An 18,569-nucleotide genomic window follows, 5' to 3' on the forward strand; every position below is an offset into this window, starting at 1 on the left:
GTTCTGATTTCTGGCCCATGCGAACATGCTATTTATTCAAAAAACACAAACAATTTTTTAAACATTGAAAAGGCACAATTTAAAAGCCAATTCAAAGAAACAACTGAAAGTGCCTAACAGCTGATTGGATTTGGAAGGCAGTGAAAGAGACAACACAGCTAAAGAAAACGCCTGGCTCTCTAACTTAAGTGTTTGGGAAGAGGGTAGCTCGGCAGCCTCGCTGGGAAAACAGGAGAAGGGTGGTTTGAAAGAAACTATTACATGTTCAGGATTATTTGTGGATGGAAGCAGACATTTGGATGTTAAGGTTAAGGTCAACAACCCAGATGGGAGTTTGATTTGGGACATTCACATAATGACAATAACAGACCCTGTGTGTGGCTGTTGAGATTAAGGAAAGGTAACAAAAGTGAAAGCAAGGGGACATAAGACAGAAGTTCAAGGAACCTGTACGGAAGGAAGAGCTAAAAGGAGGCTGAGATGATCAAGGGTGAGATAGAGGTGCGTACAGGGGTGCAGAGTCAGCGAGAGCTTCCAGAAGAAGGGCAGTGATCTCCTAAGGTCTAATGGGTTAGGACTGATAGGAGGATGGTAAATTTGGGGATCAGGATGCTATGTTTCTAGACACAGGAGAGAGGAGACCTATCAGAGATGGAGGGAGGAACCACCCAACAGAGAGTCCCCCTGCTTCTCTTCCCATTCTATAAGAGACAACTGGACACAGAAGGGTCTTCAATCCCTTCATTTCAACCAATGGAGATAGCCTCTTGCCCCAGAAGGTGTTTTTACACAATACACTCCAGCAACTGAGTAGTTAAAAGAGAAACTGAGGCAGGCAGTCCTAGAAAGCTTCTCTGATTTTCTGTTATCACCCCATTCAGGCCAATGGAAACCTGTAATATGAGGCTTTATTTTTGTTTTTAATTCTTCCTCCCTCTCTTTCCATTACACACATCAGTGCAAACACAATTACACACACACACACACACACACACACGCACACACACACACGGCATAAAAGGGACCTTTGCAAAAGCAGTTTTCTGGACCAGGCTTAATGCTGCTTGGAGGGAGGGAAAGCAAAGCAGAGAAAAAGGCAGGAGATGCAATTCCTCCCCTTTAAGACTGCCTGGTTACGGTCCTGGGAAAGAAAACCCCTGCATTCCTCCCCTTTAATTCGGTTTATTGTTAAGGCACTGGAGCAGCTAATCCTCACAGACCTGTGGGAGCTGGAGTAGGAGCACCAGGAGCACCATTCCTTCTGAGTCTCCGGGTAAGATGAGTCTCATTCTTTTCTTGCTTTGGGGAGGTTTCCTGGCTTAGTGGGAGGCAGGCGGCACCTAGAGATGTGTGTGAAGAAACACTTTTGCAAGGAACTTGGGTATTTTGTTCATTTCAACCCCATTTCCAGTCTTGCCTGACTCGTGTGGTGTCAAGGGTAAGTTGTAGCCGCCTTGGAAAATAAGTCTGAATGGGGGCCCGGTGGCACCTCCACCTAGAGCCATCTGCTGTCACTTCAAGGCTGGCGTGAGTGGGGACTGTTAGCACTTCTGAGGAGGGAGAGGGGAGCGAAACGGTAGCTGTCCCTCCTGCAATGCCTGCCTGCAGGCTGCATTCTCGGGGCAATCCTCAGGGCTCCGAGGCTGGGAGGGGCTGTCCATGTCCAGAGTGGCAGGACCTCCCGCGTGCCTGGACCCCTAACTCCCGCCCATCCTTCATCTCTTAACCTCTCTGACCCCATCTGGCAAGGAGCAATGCCCTTCTGCCTATCTGTCTGGGTTATTGGGAGGATTAAGAGAGCCAGTGGGCAAAAAGGGCAGTTTATAAACAGCCTGTGGCTCTGTAACCCCCAGGAGAACGGACCAGTCTCGGTCCCTCCCAGCAAGGGGCCCTGGACAGGCTCCAGCTCCAGGGCCCCGCCTGGGCTGCGTGAGGATGCAGGACTCATTGCCGTTAGTCACAAGACCGCGCCTTCACCTTCCCTGGGCGCGTCCAGCTCCCTCCTGTCTTTAAACTTCCCCAGTTCTGCTGGCAGGTGAAGATGGCAAAAGGAGGTCTGGATTCTCCACCACCCCCATGAGCACTGTGGCCCCTTCTCTCCACGTAACTTTGACGCACAAGCATTAACCCCGAGGCTCCCAGAGGCAGCTGCCAGGGCTCGAGCTGGTCTGGCGGTAGGGCACGGCTGCCCAGCTGCTCGCTCTGGAGCTGGATAAATTGATCATGAGGAAAGCCTCTGAGAAGGGTCAAAGAGTCAGGCAGGTTTCTCCGGGGGAAAGAGATGATCTTTCCCAGAGCAGAAGCCGGAAACAGCCCGGCTCCTGGCAGTTCCTTTGACCCAGCCTTAACCAGGGCCAAAGATGAGATCTAATAGGTCCATAACACAAAGTGCTTAGTAATACCTGATATGGGGACCACAGTTACAGTTTTTAATGTGCCTCTAATCAGTTGCCTTTAGGACAAGCCCACTGAGCTGGTAGGGCGAATAGTATTTCTCCCATCATATAGATGAGACCACAGTTACTCAAAGAGGCTTGCCGAGGGTTGGAGACCTGGATATGGCTGGTCTCTATGAGCATTTGAACCCAAGACTTCTGACATCATCAGTGACCTTTGCATGACACTACAGATAGCTAGAGTGTGTTGGGAGGGATGAGTTGGGTGCGGGTGTGTATGAACAGCTCTGTTGAGAAAATCAGGGCAAAACTTTGGGAAAGAAGCCTGAGGTCGGAGCCAGGAGAAGCAGTGGTTGGCCTGGTCTCAGGGCCTTTCTCAGAGCATCCAAGTCACGTGTTCCAGGAGGACTCGGTCAGGTGCTGGGGTTGCAGGAAAACCTCCTAAAGATGAAGCAAGGTAAGTGAAATCAAATAATCACCTCCAGGAAAGAGGCAACAGGTTTTGTGGTGGCGCTGGTAGACGGGTTTCCCAAATCCGGCTCTGCGATTTACTCCCTGATTTGGGGCATTTTTCTTACCACTTCTGCCCATCTGTACCGCAGCCATGAAACGGTCCCCTAAAGGCGGCAGTCAGGCACGATGATGGGGAGGATGATGCAGGTGACGTGCCCGCAGGATGCCCTGCCCAGCGCTCAGCCCGTACCGCCCTTCCCCCACACCCCCCCCCAAAGACCTGGGAGCACTGGGGCCCGGAGAGGAGAGATCCCCGCGGGCAGCGGAAAGCCGCGCCTCGGCACCCTCTCCTCGCTCACAAGCGCGCTTACGGCCAGAAATAACTGCCCCGCACAGCGTGTGCGGTGCGGGGCTGCCGGGTGAATGAGCTTCGGCATGAATGAGACGCGAGCGGCAGCGCGCGCCACTACAACCTCGGGCGCGCCCCCGCGGTCACCGCCTGCGGGGCTGGGGCCCCGTGCCGCTGTCCACGCGGGTCAGGCCCGCGTCCGGGGAGGCGGGGCTGGTCACGCAGGGCTTCGTGCGCGCCGCCCGCCTTCTGCGCCCCTCCCCGGGCCGGGCGGAGCGTGCCTGGCGGGGACCTCCCAGTCAGGAGCCCTGCACCTGCACAAAGGAGGCACCTCTTGCAGGGTCTGGCTTAAGGGCAGCCTGTGGCAGGCACACAGTCAACACTTTTACCCTTGAAAACTCCTTAGAAGGGTACCCCAGGGAGACCAGCGTGACGCGGGTGAAGAAATGCTGGCAGGCGGTGTTTCCCAGGCTGGTGGCAGAGCTCGCTCTCTTGGTTCAGTACCAGATGAAGTAGTTGGTTTGCATTTCAAGACCGTGATGCATGAAAAAGTAGATATTTTTAAACATTTTAAAATCACAGTGAGATGCGATGCCCACACTGTGAGGCGTACTTGGGAGCTGTGACCGGTTAGGGAGCAATGGTTTCACGTCCCCTGTTGCGTATTGAGGTCTATTTAAAGTCTTACTTGTTTCCCTGGCTTTCTCCCCAGCACATGGGGTTTAATTCGTGTGCCTGTGATGTGGACCCACTACATAGCATCATAGCAGTTGATTCTGTGCACTCCCATGCCCCAGGAATGCGGGGGGTGGGGGGGGAGGGCGCGGCAGCGGAGGTGGGAATAGAGCAGGGATCCCATTCAGCAAAGGATGAAACTGAGGCCCCCTGGGGTTAGGAGCACAGCAGGAATCAGCAGCACACCCTGCTCTCTCCAGGGACTCCTGTGTGTTGACCTCTCTGCCACCAAATGAAGCCCTAGAGCATGTTCATTTCTTTTATAACAGGCACACAATAAATCTTAAGCAACATGTGAATTCTGGCTTGTCACTGTAGCAGGAGGGATTTGCTTAAACTTAAATGTGGGTTTGAGCCTGAAATAAACTGCAGGAGGCCATTGTAAAACCTCCTTCCTCAGTGATTTTGTGAACCGAAACTGGCATGCAGTGCTGGCCTTTGAGACACAGGCCTGGTGGGGGTGCTGGAGTTGGAGGCCCTATTCTGGGGAGGTTCTGTCCATCCAGAAGTCTCCAGGAGGCTTTAAGATCCAGAGCCTGGGCTTGAGCTACAGCCGGTGAGGTGGGAATGGGTTGTGACGACTCACACAGGCCCAGCTACGTGCCTCTGACACTGTGAGGAGAGCAGTGCTGTGACTGAGGGCAGCACACTGCTGGAAATTTCATGTGTTGCTCAGACCCATGGAGAATCACTAAGTATCAGTGATGGCCAGTCTCTGTTTTCCACAGTAGGCTCTGGGCAACCCTAGATCCCCTGGATGCTAGTGGGTGTTACTCAAGGAAAGAGCTCCACAGTCCAGTAAGTTGGGGGGATGCCAGGTTAAACAGCACTAACCAAGTCATTAAGAGTTGTCCTGGGCCATGAATCTCTAAGAAGGAGCAGCAAATCCGCTTTGCACACGGACAGTCTTCTGGGACTAAGATTTTGAAAAACAAACTTCAAGGAACCTTAATCTATTCCAATCTCCTCTTTTCACTAAGGAGAAATGTGGCAGACCAGAGATGGACAGCGATCTGCCTGGGGCTGCACAGCTCCTCAGTACCAAGTCAAAAGCGGGACAAGAACTTGAGCTCTTTCTAGTGTTCCTGTCAATCCAAGGATGACGCCAAGTCCAATATAGGCCGGAGTCCAGGAAACTGGAGCTCAGGGCAAGAAAACATCCCAGCATTAGCCTTTTACCCCCTTATAACCAAGTGATTTATATATTGCCGTGACTCTGTGAGCCCCAGCCTGGAGGCACAGAGCACATTCTTATGAAAGATGATCCAACTGATAACCTCCCTCCCAAGACCCACAAGCCTCTCTGAGTCATGCTCCCAAGAAATGGAAAAGCCTGGAAGCAGACCACAAAGCAGTCTTAGGGTGGGCTGATTCTACTAAGATCAGTCAGAGAGCCAGACATGGTCCCTCAAGAAGGCTCGGAGGCCTGATTACCATGCCCTGAGTGATTTATACCTGCTTGCCCGGAAACCCCAAGGGAGGGCATAAACCAAGGCACAGTGGCTCTTCCCATAGGTAAAGTTGAGAGCCATTATCTGTGGGCTGAAAGTGCTCCTCCAAGTTCTCCCCTTCTCTCCATCTCCTCTGGGTGGTTCCTGCCCAGTTTAGGAACTTGCTGCGGGTTTGGGAAACACACATTGAATGGAATGGAATGGAATGGAATTCCTGGATTAAAACACGGTGCACCCAAGGCTCTCAGATATATTATCAGGAAGGGTGACTTTGAAGCTGCTAGTCCAGCTGATTCTTCTAATAAGCCCTTCAGAGCAGCTGGGACTCCACATAGGAAACTTTCAGTGAAGATGCCGTGTGGAGCATGGTGGGCAGGAGTGAGAGGCCAGAATGAGGCTCTAGGGCAGTGTGGGGTCCTGAGGTGACCTGGCCTCTTTGGGGCATGGTGATGACAGTGAGGAGGACACTGAAGGTAGGCGTCATCTGCCTGAGAGTTCTGTGTGCTGCTAGTGCTGTTCCTGTAACCAAAGGGAGCCCAGCAAGGAGAGAAGGACAGGGATCTGCCATGGAAGAAACATGAGAAGGGCACCTGCCTCCTGGGCTCAGGGCCTAAGCATCTGTCAGCAGCTCCTCATAAACAACCAGACTGGATGCCACCGCACACCACACAGCCCGTCCCCAGAAGCACAGAGAAGGTGGCGCTCAGAGGCTGCGTCCCCCTCAGGGCTACCTGGCCTGCCCTTTAGGAATAACTTTCCCTCCACAGTCTCCTCCCCAGCTGTGGAACTGTCCCCCAACAGAGCAGGAAGACCACCCCGAAAACTATGACTGAGCGCCGCCTGGGAGTCAGGTGCTGCAGTAGGCCCCAGGGAGACAAGAAGACAGGCAAGGTTTGGTCTGCTTGGAGTTAGTTTCTCCTGAGGACGTGACCTCAAACAAATAAACAGGAGCATCTCAGATTGTCACTGGCTTTACAGAAGCAAGGGGCAGGCTCACATGGTAGAGTGACTTGGGTGGGTAGAGGGGCTGACTCCAGATAGAATGGTCAGGGAAGGCCTCTTCAAGTGTCCCCGGGAAGTGCTGTTGACCAAGAACCAGGCCCAGGCCCTGAGTGGTGAGGTTGAATATGGAGCCAAGGTGGTTCAGCTCTCTGTGGCCATTCTGCCCTGTCCTGCTTCAGTGGTCTAAACAGAGCCTGACCTTGAGAACTGGAGAGAGGAGGCCCAAGGCCTACCCTTCCCAGGCTAGGGGTCTTCTTGCTAGAGGTCTCTCTCTAGAGCAAAGTAAAGAGTCCATCCTTCACCATGTCCCTATTTTAAGTCCAACTCTCTGATCAACCCACCCTCGTCACTGGCCTCTCCTCCTCACTGAATCATTTAACACAGGCAGGCTGAACTCTCTGGGCTCAGAGAGGAGGGAGCTCAGAGGGGAGGGAAACTCAGACATCCACCGACAACCTACAACTGACCTCTGCACGGCTTTGGCCCCAGGCAGAGAGCCACGTGCACGTTCTTTTGAAAAATGTCCGGGTTTTGTCCAGTGGGGAACAAAGGAGTGTTATCTCCACACCTCAAAGATGGCCCCATGAATAAGGTCGTCTCCATGGCCGGGAGTCATTTCTGCAGAATGTCCTCGAGGGCCTTGCCCTGTTGAGGAGTAGAGGTCACAGGTGCCAACGCCCACGGCGTCTCCTGAGCTACACTTGTGAAATCAGCGGTAACTCGGCTCTTCCTGCGCCTTGAAGCCCAGTAGAAGTGGAGGCCGGAAGGAGAGAAGTGGGAGTACTTTGGGAACAATGACAGCAATCTTGGGGCTGCAAGCTGCTCAGAATGTGTTTTCTTTTCCTCTGAAAGAACCTAGATTACAGGAGTCATGGGAGCAGGAGGAGGACTTTGACAGAAAGAAACAGGATGCAGAAGCACTGTGGGCTGCCCCTCTGAGAGCCCATGGTTAGATCTCCACCATGCTGGTGCTGGGCGTGGGGCCTGGGGACCTCTCTGAGGTCAGGGAGGGGTGGGAGTGATTGGGGGTTTCAGATCTGGACCCCCGAGTTCTCCACGTTGTTCTGAAGATAGAGCTAAATTGTTGGTACTGAGTGTATGGGAGGAGGGGTGGGCGGGAAAGATGTTTTCTTATAGCCTAGCTTAGCTAAGAATACTATGTTTTTAAGCTATTTAAGAGAGATGGGAGAGAAGGAACAGTGAGTACAGAGCTGCTAATGAGGTGGTCGTGCCTTCAGGAGAGCAGCCCGTCATTCCATGGGGCTCCAGCAGGGGGAGTAATGAACACCCAGCTGATGGTCCCCAAGCTGGAAAGAAGAGTCTTGGATGGGTCCTTACCTATAAAAGCATCATCTGCAGCCCTGCCAGTCTGTGGGGGGGAGAGAGACAGAGTGGAAGAAACAGTGGGACACAGACTGACCCTGTTGATTTGACTTCTTTTAACGTCCACCCCTATGCCCCGATCCCCTACATTCTTCAAGACTTCCAGCTGCAGCATGTAAGCTAACAAGCACTCGGTCCAAGCGCAGATGACAGCCGCCCTGATAAGTGGAAGTTGCCAGATTTGGGGCTAAGAATCTGCAGAATGGTATCTGGCTAAAGATAGCCCTTGATTCTAGTATTTCGTCTTCCTCAAAGCAGTCTGCCAGTCAGGGCTCATTTATCTGTGCCTTGTGGACTACGCCCTCCAAATCAGGGCTTAGGCTGCTGTGGCCTTGCCGGCAGGTCCTCCTCTGGCTAGTGCTTGGGTCACTGTGTCCCTCTGGGCCGCCACCCTCCCAGGGGAGCAAATTCCACAAACGGGCCTGAAAAGACAAGCACAAAATGCCAGGGCTGCACTGGAACATACCAAATGCTAAGGAATTCGTAACTTTTCTCAGGTTTTTCATAATATCCACCACCAGTTAGTATACAGCGAGGTTGCGAGTTTACATGCAATATGGAAGTGAACAAAGAGAATAGAACATCTTCATCTCCTAGAAAATCTTTCTCATTAAGTCCTACCCTCACCAGGCAGCAGAAAAGGGAAATGGAGAACTTAAAATTTGAACTTGATCATTATAGCACCTCAGGTTCCACAGAGTCTCACTGAGCTACTTCAGTTTCTTCCAGGAAAACACACAGCCTTGAGATGGCTTCTCCTCCTCTTGTTCTGCTTCAAGGGGGCATTTTATGTTATAAGGTGCTGATTCGACTTGGTTGTCGATAGAGGAGAAGGGGGCCTCAGACCCCTCGGGGACCTCAGATCCCTATTGTCTGGGAGCTCACCCAAGGATGACTGCTGGCCTCAGGTGGGGCTGGTCCCATCTGGGCTGTGGTACATCCTGCTGACACCCTCCACTAAAAGCCCAGCTCCCAGCCACTTACTTTCTCCTGAGAAGCCCTGATCAATGCTGTCTTCTTCTGGACCCCAGGGAATAGACCCTCTAGCAGCTCTGTGTCCCCTCACCAGGACCCTGGGCAGAAGTGAGATGATAAATATTTAAGGACAGAGTTTAAGGATGGGTGGGACAGAAGCCTGACTGTGGCATTTACTCCCACTGTAGCCAATTTCAAGCTGACAGCGTGAGACCACTCAGCACAGCTAAGCTGGGGAGACCCACACACTGAGCTACCGTGTTCTGGAACCAGCAGGCTCCAGCCCCCCACAGGCCCTGGGGAACTTCCGGAATCTTGCAGGTCAAGCCACCCCCTCTCACTCACCTCCTCCCTCTAGGCCTGCCCCGTGATTACGTCCTGCCCTGTTCAGTGTGGTTGCAATCCGAGTTGCTTAGGGCTTCTCCCTAGCAGGGTCCTGAGAAGCCACCCATCTGTGTCACCAACCTCCCCCATTCCTGGATGGGTGCAACCAAAGATGTGTGCACCCATCTCTCCTATCTCCTTCCCAGGATCCACTCGGACCAAAACTGTCAGTCTGTCGCCACCTGTTCCTGCCCAGCAAGGCCCTCCCTCAAGTCATGTTCCTCTTATGCACAGGGTCTTACGCCTCACACTTGTGTCTGAATGCAGAAGCGGTTTCCCTCTATCCCTTAGAACCTACGTATGCCTGAGTCCTCCAGACGGGGGTTACGTAGACTCTGTATCCCCCCAAATATTATCTCTATCACAACTGTACAGTACACGGGAGGCAATGTGCTGAGCCTCTATGTCCACTGTTTCATTTACCCTGCACCATGACCATAGAGGGCTCTGTCCCCATTTTACAGATGAGTTAATAGACTCTAAAAGGTCAATAACTCGCCTATGGCCATTCAAGTGGCAACTAGCCGCAGCAGAATTTGAACTCGGGTTGAATCTGCTCTTTACCCAATGCTAAATTGTGGAGGCACAAACCCCTTTGTGTTGAGGCTATCAGAAGACCATGGATTCTACAGGTGTTTTTTGGTTCGTTTTTTGTTTGTTTGTTTGTTTGATGGGGAAGGAAGGGCATTGCCTAAGAGATGCATCCGTTGGACATATTTTCCTAACTTCTTAGTTCCAAGGAGAATGGGGAGAAGCTTGTTGGCAGAAACGTTCCCGCACCCTCCCAGACACTCAGTGTCAGCCTGTAGTAGAGACTATTCGGGCAGAAGGGGCCCAAAGGGACAGAGATTCCCCCCAACCCACCCAACCACCCCCAAGAACATGTTTCTGTCGAGTATTCACTGACTCACTAAGGGCAACACCCACCCCCCCATCCTCCTACCAGAAACAGGACAGCTAGCCTAGACCCCTCTCATCCTCTGTGGGCAGATCGCCTGATCTCGTATAATCAGAACCCCAGAATGTATCCTGAGCCCCCTTCTCTCCCTCACTGCCAGCATGATCTAAGCCACTGCCATTTCTCTCCTGCACATCTGTCCCCCACCCATTTTCCATGTACCAACACTTAGCCCCCGCCCCATTCTCCTCAGAGCAGCTGGAGTGGGCTCTGAAACATCAGGGGTGTACCTGCTCTGCTAAAAATCCTTCTGTGTTTTGTCATCTCCTTAGAAGAAAATCCAGTATCTTCAGCAGAGCTGATAAGGCCTTCTGTGGTCTGTCCCCTACCTCCTTCCCTTGCCCACTCACTGCCCGGAGTCATGCAGAGCACACCCATCCCCTCAAGTTCTGTTCCTGCCCCGCCTCCACGCTGACCTCCTGTATTTCACTCCATCTGCCAAAATGCTCCCTCACACACACACTCCATCCTCGGCAGGCTCCTGCACACACTTCCGATCCCAGCTTAAACATGACCAACTATAGGCCCTTCCGTGACTTTCTCTAAAGGTGACCGTCCCCATTTTTCCCTCTTACAAACCAAGCTTTTATTCTTCCACGGTTTTCCCACACTCCATCACTGCACATGGGGTACTTCCCTTGCTCATGGCATGCCCCCTGGAGCCTGCCGGTCCCAAGCCCAGAACCATCATTGGTGCGCGGCCGGCACCTGGCGCGTCACAGCTGCTGACTCGGGTGAATGAATATGGCAATTCTGGAACCCCGATACAAAGAGGACAAGATTCAGTTCAGACTTTAATGAATAACTGTTTCTCCAGCCCTGTACTCATGTTGTGGGAGTTTGGGAGGAAACGATGCTCGTTCATCGAATGACGCCTTTCATTTAGCCCAGAACGGATAGGAGAGAGGTAGTAGTAAGCATCACTGGGGACGTGGGAGAACGGATACAACAGGTGGTAACCGACGGGACGTCAGGCTGATTGCGGGGTTTGAATCCACACGTTGGCCATCTCCTGGAAACACAGGAAACAGCTCAGCTCAGATCCCCCCAAGGTGGATGTTCGTGTAGTAATCCATACGTGTGTGCATTATTGCCCTTAAATACATAAGTACGAAGTGGACTTTGCACCACTAGACTCTCAACTCCTTGAGTGTCCAGCAAGTACAGTGGGCAGGTAATAGCCGTGCAACACATTTGTTAGAGTAATTTAAGAATTTTTTTTTAATTTTTTTTATTCATTTATTTAACAGACAGATCATAAGTAGGCAGAGAGGCAGGCAGAGAGAGAGGAGGAAGCAGGCTCCCCACTGAGCAGAGAGTCGATGCAGGGCTCGATCCCAGGACCCTGGGATCATGACCTGAGCCGAAGGCAGAGGCTTTAACCCACTGAGCCACCCAGGTGCCCCAATTTTAGATTTTTTTTAAGAGAGCACACCCAAGTGCGGGGTTGGGGGCAACTTGGGGCTCGATCCCAGGACTCTGAGATCATGACCTGAGCTAAAGGCAGACACGTAACCCACCGAGCCATCCAGGCGCCCCTGTTGTAGTAGTTTTAAAAAGCAACTGGAGAGAATAGTGTTATTTTTGCCCATTATCCAGGTTTTGCTCCTAATCCTTCGTTCTAGTTATTACGTAAGAGATGTGCTTTCTATTCTTTTTGCCATGTTCTCATCCTATCTGAGACATTAGTTGATCAGACCTTTTCTCCCCTTCCTCAAAGCTTCCCCCAAAGCTTCAACTCTGGAGGCGATGGGTCGAAAGGAAGACGATGACTGCAGCTCCTGGAAGAAACAGACCACGAACATCCGGAAAACCTTCATCTTCATGGAAGTGCTGGGATCGTGAGTCCCGGGGCTGAGAGTCGGGGCAGTGGGGCTGTGCGCTGGGTGGGGGTGGGGGGAGCCTGGAAAGAATTGTTCTGGGCCAGCAACAGTTGACAAGTTGGGACTGAGGTTGCTGGGACATCATCTCAGCAGCTCAAAGGGACTCGGTAGGTAGAGCAGAGGAAGCTGGTTTTGTACACTGGGGCCCACAGGGATACCAGCCCTTTCCTTAGGCTCTCCACCCTGCCCCACCCCAAGGGACCCTGCTTCGAGGTCGGGGACAACCTGTGGCTTCTTGTCCTAGTGGCAGGAAGGAGGCATTCTGGAGCCCTTCCAGAGATTCAGTGGCCCTAGAACTTTCCTGGCCCTCCTCCTCCAGTTCCTTTATTTCCTCTGGCAGCAAGCAGGTCAGCCAACCCCACTGTCTTCTGTAGACAGAGGAGAAGGGGCTTCTGGAGCCCAGAGAGCTGACGGGACACACGCCGAGTCCGCTCCCCACCACCCTCCTCTCTGCTATGTATTTAAGTGCCATGTTGGAAAAATAAAGTCACGCCGTAGTCCAAACTCCTACCAGCCTCTGGAGTGTCTGCGCCTGCCCCTTGACAACGATTACACGGCTGGAGGAACAGAGACAGCCTGTCTGGAGCTGACTGTCCGCTCAGTCCTGCCTCTCCTCCGGGCGGGAGCAGGCTCTGACGCAGGCTGCCAACAGCTCCAGGCCCCCGGCTCCGTAGCCTCGGGACCCCAGTTGGCCAGCTAATTAGTCTGGGCTAATTGGGCCCCAGGAAGTGAGGAGCAGGGAGTAGGCTGTCCATTCAAGCAAGCTTTCCCTTGAGCCAATTCGGGCTAAGTTTAGCTCCCTCTGCCTTGGCCAGGAGTCAGTGACCTCGGGCAGTGACAGCTGCCCACACTCTCACTGTAGACGCAGAGGAGCCAGGCCTGGCCCCAAGATGAGACCCCCCCCCCCGCCCCAGAGCTCTCCCTGCTCAGGCAAGTGTCGGGGTCTGAGCCCCCCAGGAGGATTTCGGCACTGGTGCTGGTCATCACAGTGTTGGCCCTCCATCAAGGACCCTTGCCAAGACGGGGGTGGCTAGAGGGGAGTTTTGGCAGGAGAGAGGGATAAGACTCATGCGTGAATCAGAAATGATTTGCTAAGAATCCCAAAAACCAAGAGAAGGACGGGAGGATGCCCAGGTTGACAGGCGCTTATTCATGTTCTGCTCAGACGTGGGCTGTGGGATTGGCAACAGCCAGACACTTGCTGCTCTCGTGGAGCTCGGCCACAGAGGTCCTCAACCTGGAGGGACATCAGAGTCACCGGGGGCGCTTAGCTCTCTAACTTGCAACTGTGAAAATATCTAAGTTAAAAAAAAGAATAAGTGAAATAATAGTACCTGAACCACCGATATACTCGCCACCTCAATTCAACAATCGTTGACATTTCACTATATTTGTTTTACATACACACGTCTCACACACACACACACACACACACGACTTCCCTGAACAACTTGTAAACAGTTGCAAACATCATGACATGTCACCTTGGAATCCTTCTGTCTGCGTCTCCTAAAAATAACGGCATTTTCTTCTATATGCTCAATGGCACTGCCACACTCAAGAGAGTTAATAAGAGTTCCCTAGTCGCATTTTAGCCTATGTAGGTCCTCCCAACCCACAAAAAAATACAGATTCCCAGTCCCAGACCTACTGCCCTGGAATTTGAGGAAGGGGATGGGGGCAGGGCGGGGCAGCCAGGAATCTCTATTTTACATGCTTTCAGTTGCTCTAACCTACCCAGCCCCGCCCTGATACGGGGAACTGAGGGGACAAGACAGGGGAGGGCAGGTGACCGCTGCTGCAACAGTTGAACAAAAGCTAAAGAGTAGGCACCCCTGCAGTGCCCAGGAGTGGGCCAGGAGAGCCCAGGCTGCAGACCCCGTGTCGTTACTAAGGGGAGGTGCTGAATGGAAGGGAGCAGGAGGCAGAGCAGACTCCCCTGAACAAGATGTCCCAGAATCTCAGGACAAAGGCTCCTTCTCTGTAGCCCTCAGCTCTTCTGGAACAACCCATCAGGGAGAGAAGGCTTTTACTGACTCTGCCCGGAGGTCACCCACAGTTCCAGGGCCCTACGGGAGGGAGACTGGGCAGAGCTAGTCTGTAGCCGGGGGAATGTCTCCCGCTGCCAGCCCGCCTCCTTCCACTGGCAGGAAGAGGCTTTTCTCCTCGAACCTCCGTCACCTCTCCCAGCAAGTGGGGAGAGCTTCTCAGAGCAGGAAAGGCAGACCAAGTTCTATGGCAGCAAAGCACTCCTGGCTCTAGAGGTTCTACCTGTCTTGCCTTCTGACCCCAGCAACCTTAACTGCTCAAAACTAGCTCTCCGCTCCCTCTGCTCCCCAGTCTGACCAACAGCACAATTAAGTCTTATAATTGCTCTCCCCTGCCCCACCGCATGTGCCACATGCAACACACACACACACACACACACACTCGCACTCGCACTATACAAAGCAGCCTGAGGCAGAAGGGCAATAGCACCATTTCGAATTGCCGTGACACTGCACAACTCCAGGCGGCACCATTCACACACACACTGCAATATAAATGACACCCCCAGGAAGGCCTCAATTTGATCTCATTCCACAAGAGGACCCAGGGTGGGTGTCAGCTTTGAAATGGGGGGGCCACCTATGTGTACAGGCAAAAGGGGGGACTCTGAAAGTGGGTCCCGGAAAGTCACAGCCGGCAGGAACCTTGAAGGCTGTGTGGTTCACTTCTCTCCTTTCACACTAGGGAAAGTGGGATCTGCAGATGAGTAGAACACACGGCGAATCCCAGGCCAGACTTCTCCCACATCCAGCCTTCCAGGCTTCCATCCAGCCATCCACCACACACTTCTTTAGCATTTTCCATATGTGATCAGGCAGAGGACCGGGTTCTCCCGCACATTCATGACTCTCCTCCCCCTTGTTCCCTGTCTCATAGCTCACAAATGGTGCTGGGCCCCAGTAGCCCCATCCCGCCCTGCTCTCCTGTGCCTCCGTGCTAGTCCCTCTCACCCCCGCCTGGGACAGCCATTCCAGCTCTTCACTGGGCTGACTCCCATTCACCCCGTAAAACTGGGTTCAGGGTGCTCTGAAGCCCGAAGCCTGGGAATTAATTACGTGCTTCTTAGCTACGCCAAGCGACCACATTGTACACGCTAGGAAAAAAGCGCCCTTGTTTCCAGCTTGCTATCTGCTGGGGAGAAGTGTTGTGATAATTATTGTATGAAGATGTGCAGTGGCTCCACGGTGACCGGCATCTGCTGATAGCAGAGCCGAGCAGAAACCCTGTCTGCAGCGTTCATTGTCTGTGGTCTCCCAACACCCCCTGCTTCTCCGTCCGTGTCCATCTCACACACCAGACTCTGCGCTAGACTGATACTCAGCCGAGTATCAGAGGGTCTGTCAGCTGAACAAGCATTCACTGAGTGCTTAATAACAAGTTTTACATCAAATGTTAATGGCTCATTTGTCTGTGTTCCTCACTTGTCTACAGGCCTTTTAAGACCCGAAACACTTACCTTTTTATCTCCAGTGTCTGACTCAGTAGGTGCTCAATAAATCTTGATTGAAGGGATGAGTGAAGGAATGAATGACGGATAGAGGAAGCTCTGAAGGCTCTGATTAACTCAGCTGAGTGCAGCTGGGGGAAACAGGAAGCTCAGACCCAGGAAACACCAAGTATTTTCTAATGCAGATTCTCAAAGTCCTTGCACAAGCTTCACTGCTATTGGGCCTCCATTCTAGAATCCCCAGATGGCCTGGGAGAGGATGGTTCAGCTGTTTCCTCCCTTACACACTATGGCCTCTTGTCACTACCAGGTGTCCTCCCTAATGGTATTCAAATAATAATAGTAATAACAATAATAGTGTCTGACACATGCAGTATACCAGATGTCAGCAATGCTTTTAAGCACTTTACATATGTGAATTCATTTAGTCTTCTAAACAACCCTGTGAATCAGCTACTATTGACACTCCCCCTTTTCAGATCAAGAAACTGGGTTTATAGAAGTTAAGTGACTTGTCACCCGCAAAGCTGAGGTCCTCACTTATGGACACTTGAGCTCCAGCAACCACTGCTAGCTAACTACAGCTCCAGCTCCAGCCTGGTCTCGGAGTCCCTTTAAAAAACAAAACAAAACAAAACAACACTGTTCTTTGGAATCTTACCCTGTGTTTCCATTGGATTCCAGCTTCTCCATCTTCAGGAAACCTGCCCAGAGCTGCTGGGGTCCTGTCTTTCTTTCTCACAGATCCTACTGAATGAGAGGGTACTCAGCTCCCCTTAGGATCTGATAATGAGTTCAGGGTAATTATCACCATCGAAAACAGAGATTGGAGTTTTTTTCCATCCCTGCCTGAGCCCTGTCCCCAGTGCTACCTCCAGCTGCCTTTCCAGTGTGCCACACTCCACCGTGCTGGAACAAGCAAAGTAAATTGGCTCTGAAATGGCCCCTTTTAAATGGTTCGGCCAGATGGAAATTTCTCCATAACCAAAGCCGAGTCCCTGGGAGTCCTTCGCAAATTATAGGATCAGGAAATAGCACCCGGCTAGTCTCTGTGTCTGTAGTCGAAACTTTTTTCCTTCTAGAAAGAAAGGACCCAGGGCTTGTCAGATGGGCTCTGCCCTCGATACAGCTCCTCAGGTCCCCACAGTAACAATGGAAACTAATTACCAGCCCCGCCGTCCTTCATCTGCCCCTCGGTTTTGCTTCTGACAGTGTTCCCGAGCCAGCCAGTACTAATTGTTATTTCTTGGTGTCTTCTACTTAGAGGAGCTTTTTCAGAAGTTTTCCTGGTGAAGCAAAGGCTGACAGGGAAGCTCTTTGCCCTGAAGTGCATCAAGAAGTCACCTGCCTTCCGGGACAGCAGTCTGGAGAATGAGATTGCCGTGTTGAAAAAGTGAGTGGGTCCTAGTATTGGCCGGGTACAACTGTGGGATCACAACATTTCCTTCACAAATTACCTTCGAGAAGGACTGAAGCTGATTTCCACACCTAAAGGCGTTGCTTTCTTTCATCGCTTTGATGGGTCCGTTTGATCAGTCGGCTAAGTTTAGCCAGACAGGTGTCTTGGCTGATTTTGGAGGGGGAGGGGTGGGCATGGTGGGAAAGGCGTACAGCAAATTGATTAGCAAACCAGCTGGCGCCAGACCTGGTTTGTGCATGTACACCAGAGAGTAATTAGCTAGAAGGCACAAAAATCAATTGAGGGCCAATACCAAGAAGAATCAGTAATTAAGGAAGCAGAATAAGATTTGGAAATTAGCCTGGATTGTACCAAAGCAAATGTAGGTTCAGCACCCAACCGTCATGACGGAGGCCACACTAACAAACCATCAAATGGTAACAGCAGGACCCATATAATAAAGCCTTGTGGTACCCCGTGGTGTGCCAAAAGTGTATTGGGCATCAGGAGCACAAGAATAAGGCTGCTAAAATCCCTTACCTTCAGAAGCTCACATTTTCTGGGCATGGACAGAAGTGCCCATAACAAATTCTAATCCCACTGAGCATGAGCCAGCGGTAGCAGAAGGCAAAGTCTAGAGAAGACAGATTTGTTTTGCCTACATTTTTTTAAAAATATGTATGGGGTATTAGGTACATTTTCAAAGAAAAGAAACCTTGATAGATGAGAAGAATTTGATAGAGACAGAAGAGACAATGCAGAAAGGGAATTCAGGCTGAGGGTAACATAAACTTTAACATAGAACTGTGAAAGTACAGAGGACATTAGGGAAGAGTCAGTGTTGGGACCCGCTGAGCTTAGAGTGAGGACCATCAAGGGGCAGGAGATGGAATCAAATGAGACCTGATGATGAAGGGTCTTGGATACCATGATAAAGAGTGCTGACTCTACTCTCTGGGCAAAGAAAAGTCATCAAAGGGTTTTAAGGAAAGGCTCACATGATCAGATTTATATTTTAGAGCCATTCCTCTTAAGGATGGTGGAACATGGATTTGATGAGCACCTAGAGAATGGGAGACCAATTCTAACACTTCCTCAATAATCTCCGCAAAGAATGAGGATACAAGCGAAGGTAATAGCAAGATCATGTGGTAGCAGGAAGACTGGATTCAGGAAAGAGAAGTGACTGGGTTCAGGTAGACCAGTAAGGGTATAAAAGAGAAAAGTATTAAAAATGATGCAGGTGGTTCAGTTGGTTAAGCGTCTGCTTCTTGATTTCGGCAGGTCATGGTCTCCTGGGTTGTGGGATTGAGCCCCATGTTGGGTTCTATACTTGGCATGGAGTCCACTTGAGCCTCTCTCCCTCTGTCCCTCCTACCCTCCTACCCTCCCCCCCACAATGAAATAAGCCTATTAAAAAAAAAAAAAAAAGAAGCTGAGATTGAGCAATTCAGTGAATAGTGATATCATTGCTTGGGAAAGGAAACCAAAAGGAGGTGTAGGCTTGGAGGAAATAGAAGGACATTTGCTGGAACATATTGAATCTATGTATTCCCCAGTCACTGCAGGGAGGGTGCTGGGGATACCAGTTTGGGCTCCAGGGAGGTTAGAGCCGAGACAGATCGTGAACTCATTGAGAGCAAGGACTATGGTGGTCCTGCTTACCACTGCATTTATCAGCATCCCTAACAGCACAGTATCTGTT

General features: G+C 51.5%; 1 protein-coding gene across 1 annotated transcript in view; it reads left to right on the forward strand.

Moving 5' to 3' along the window:
* Positions 1 to 992: 992 nt before the first annotated feature.
* Positions 993 to 18,569, forward strand: part of CAMK1G (calcium/calmodulin dependent protein kinase IG) — a 30,584-nt gene continuing 13,007 nt past the window's right edge. Inside the window, exons 1-3 of the mRNA XM_032318410.1 lie at positions 993 to 1,273; positions 11,807 to 11,927; positions 16,730 to 16,858. Coding sequence (XP_032174301.1) covers positions 11,836 to 11,927; positions 16,730 to 16,858 — 221 coding nt within the window. The 5' untranslated portion in view covers positions 993 to 1,273; positions 11,807 to 11,835. The remainder of the gene's footprint in view (positions 1,274 to 11,806; positions 11,928 to 16,729; positions 16,859 to 18,569) is intronic.

The sequence above is a fragment of the Mustela erminea genome, chromosome 17, assembly GCF_009829155.1.
Source record: "Mustela erminea isolate mMusErm1 chromosome 17, mMusErm1.Pri, whole genome shotgun sequence".
NCBI classification, from domain to species: domain Eukaryota; kingdom Metazoa; phylum Chordata; class Mammalia; order Carnivora; family Mustelidae; genus Mustela; species Mustela erminea.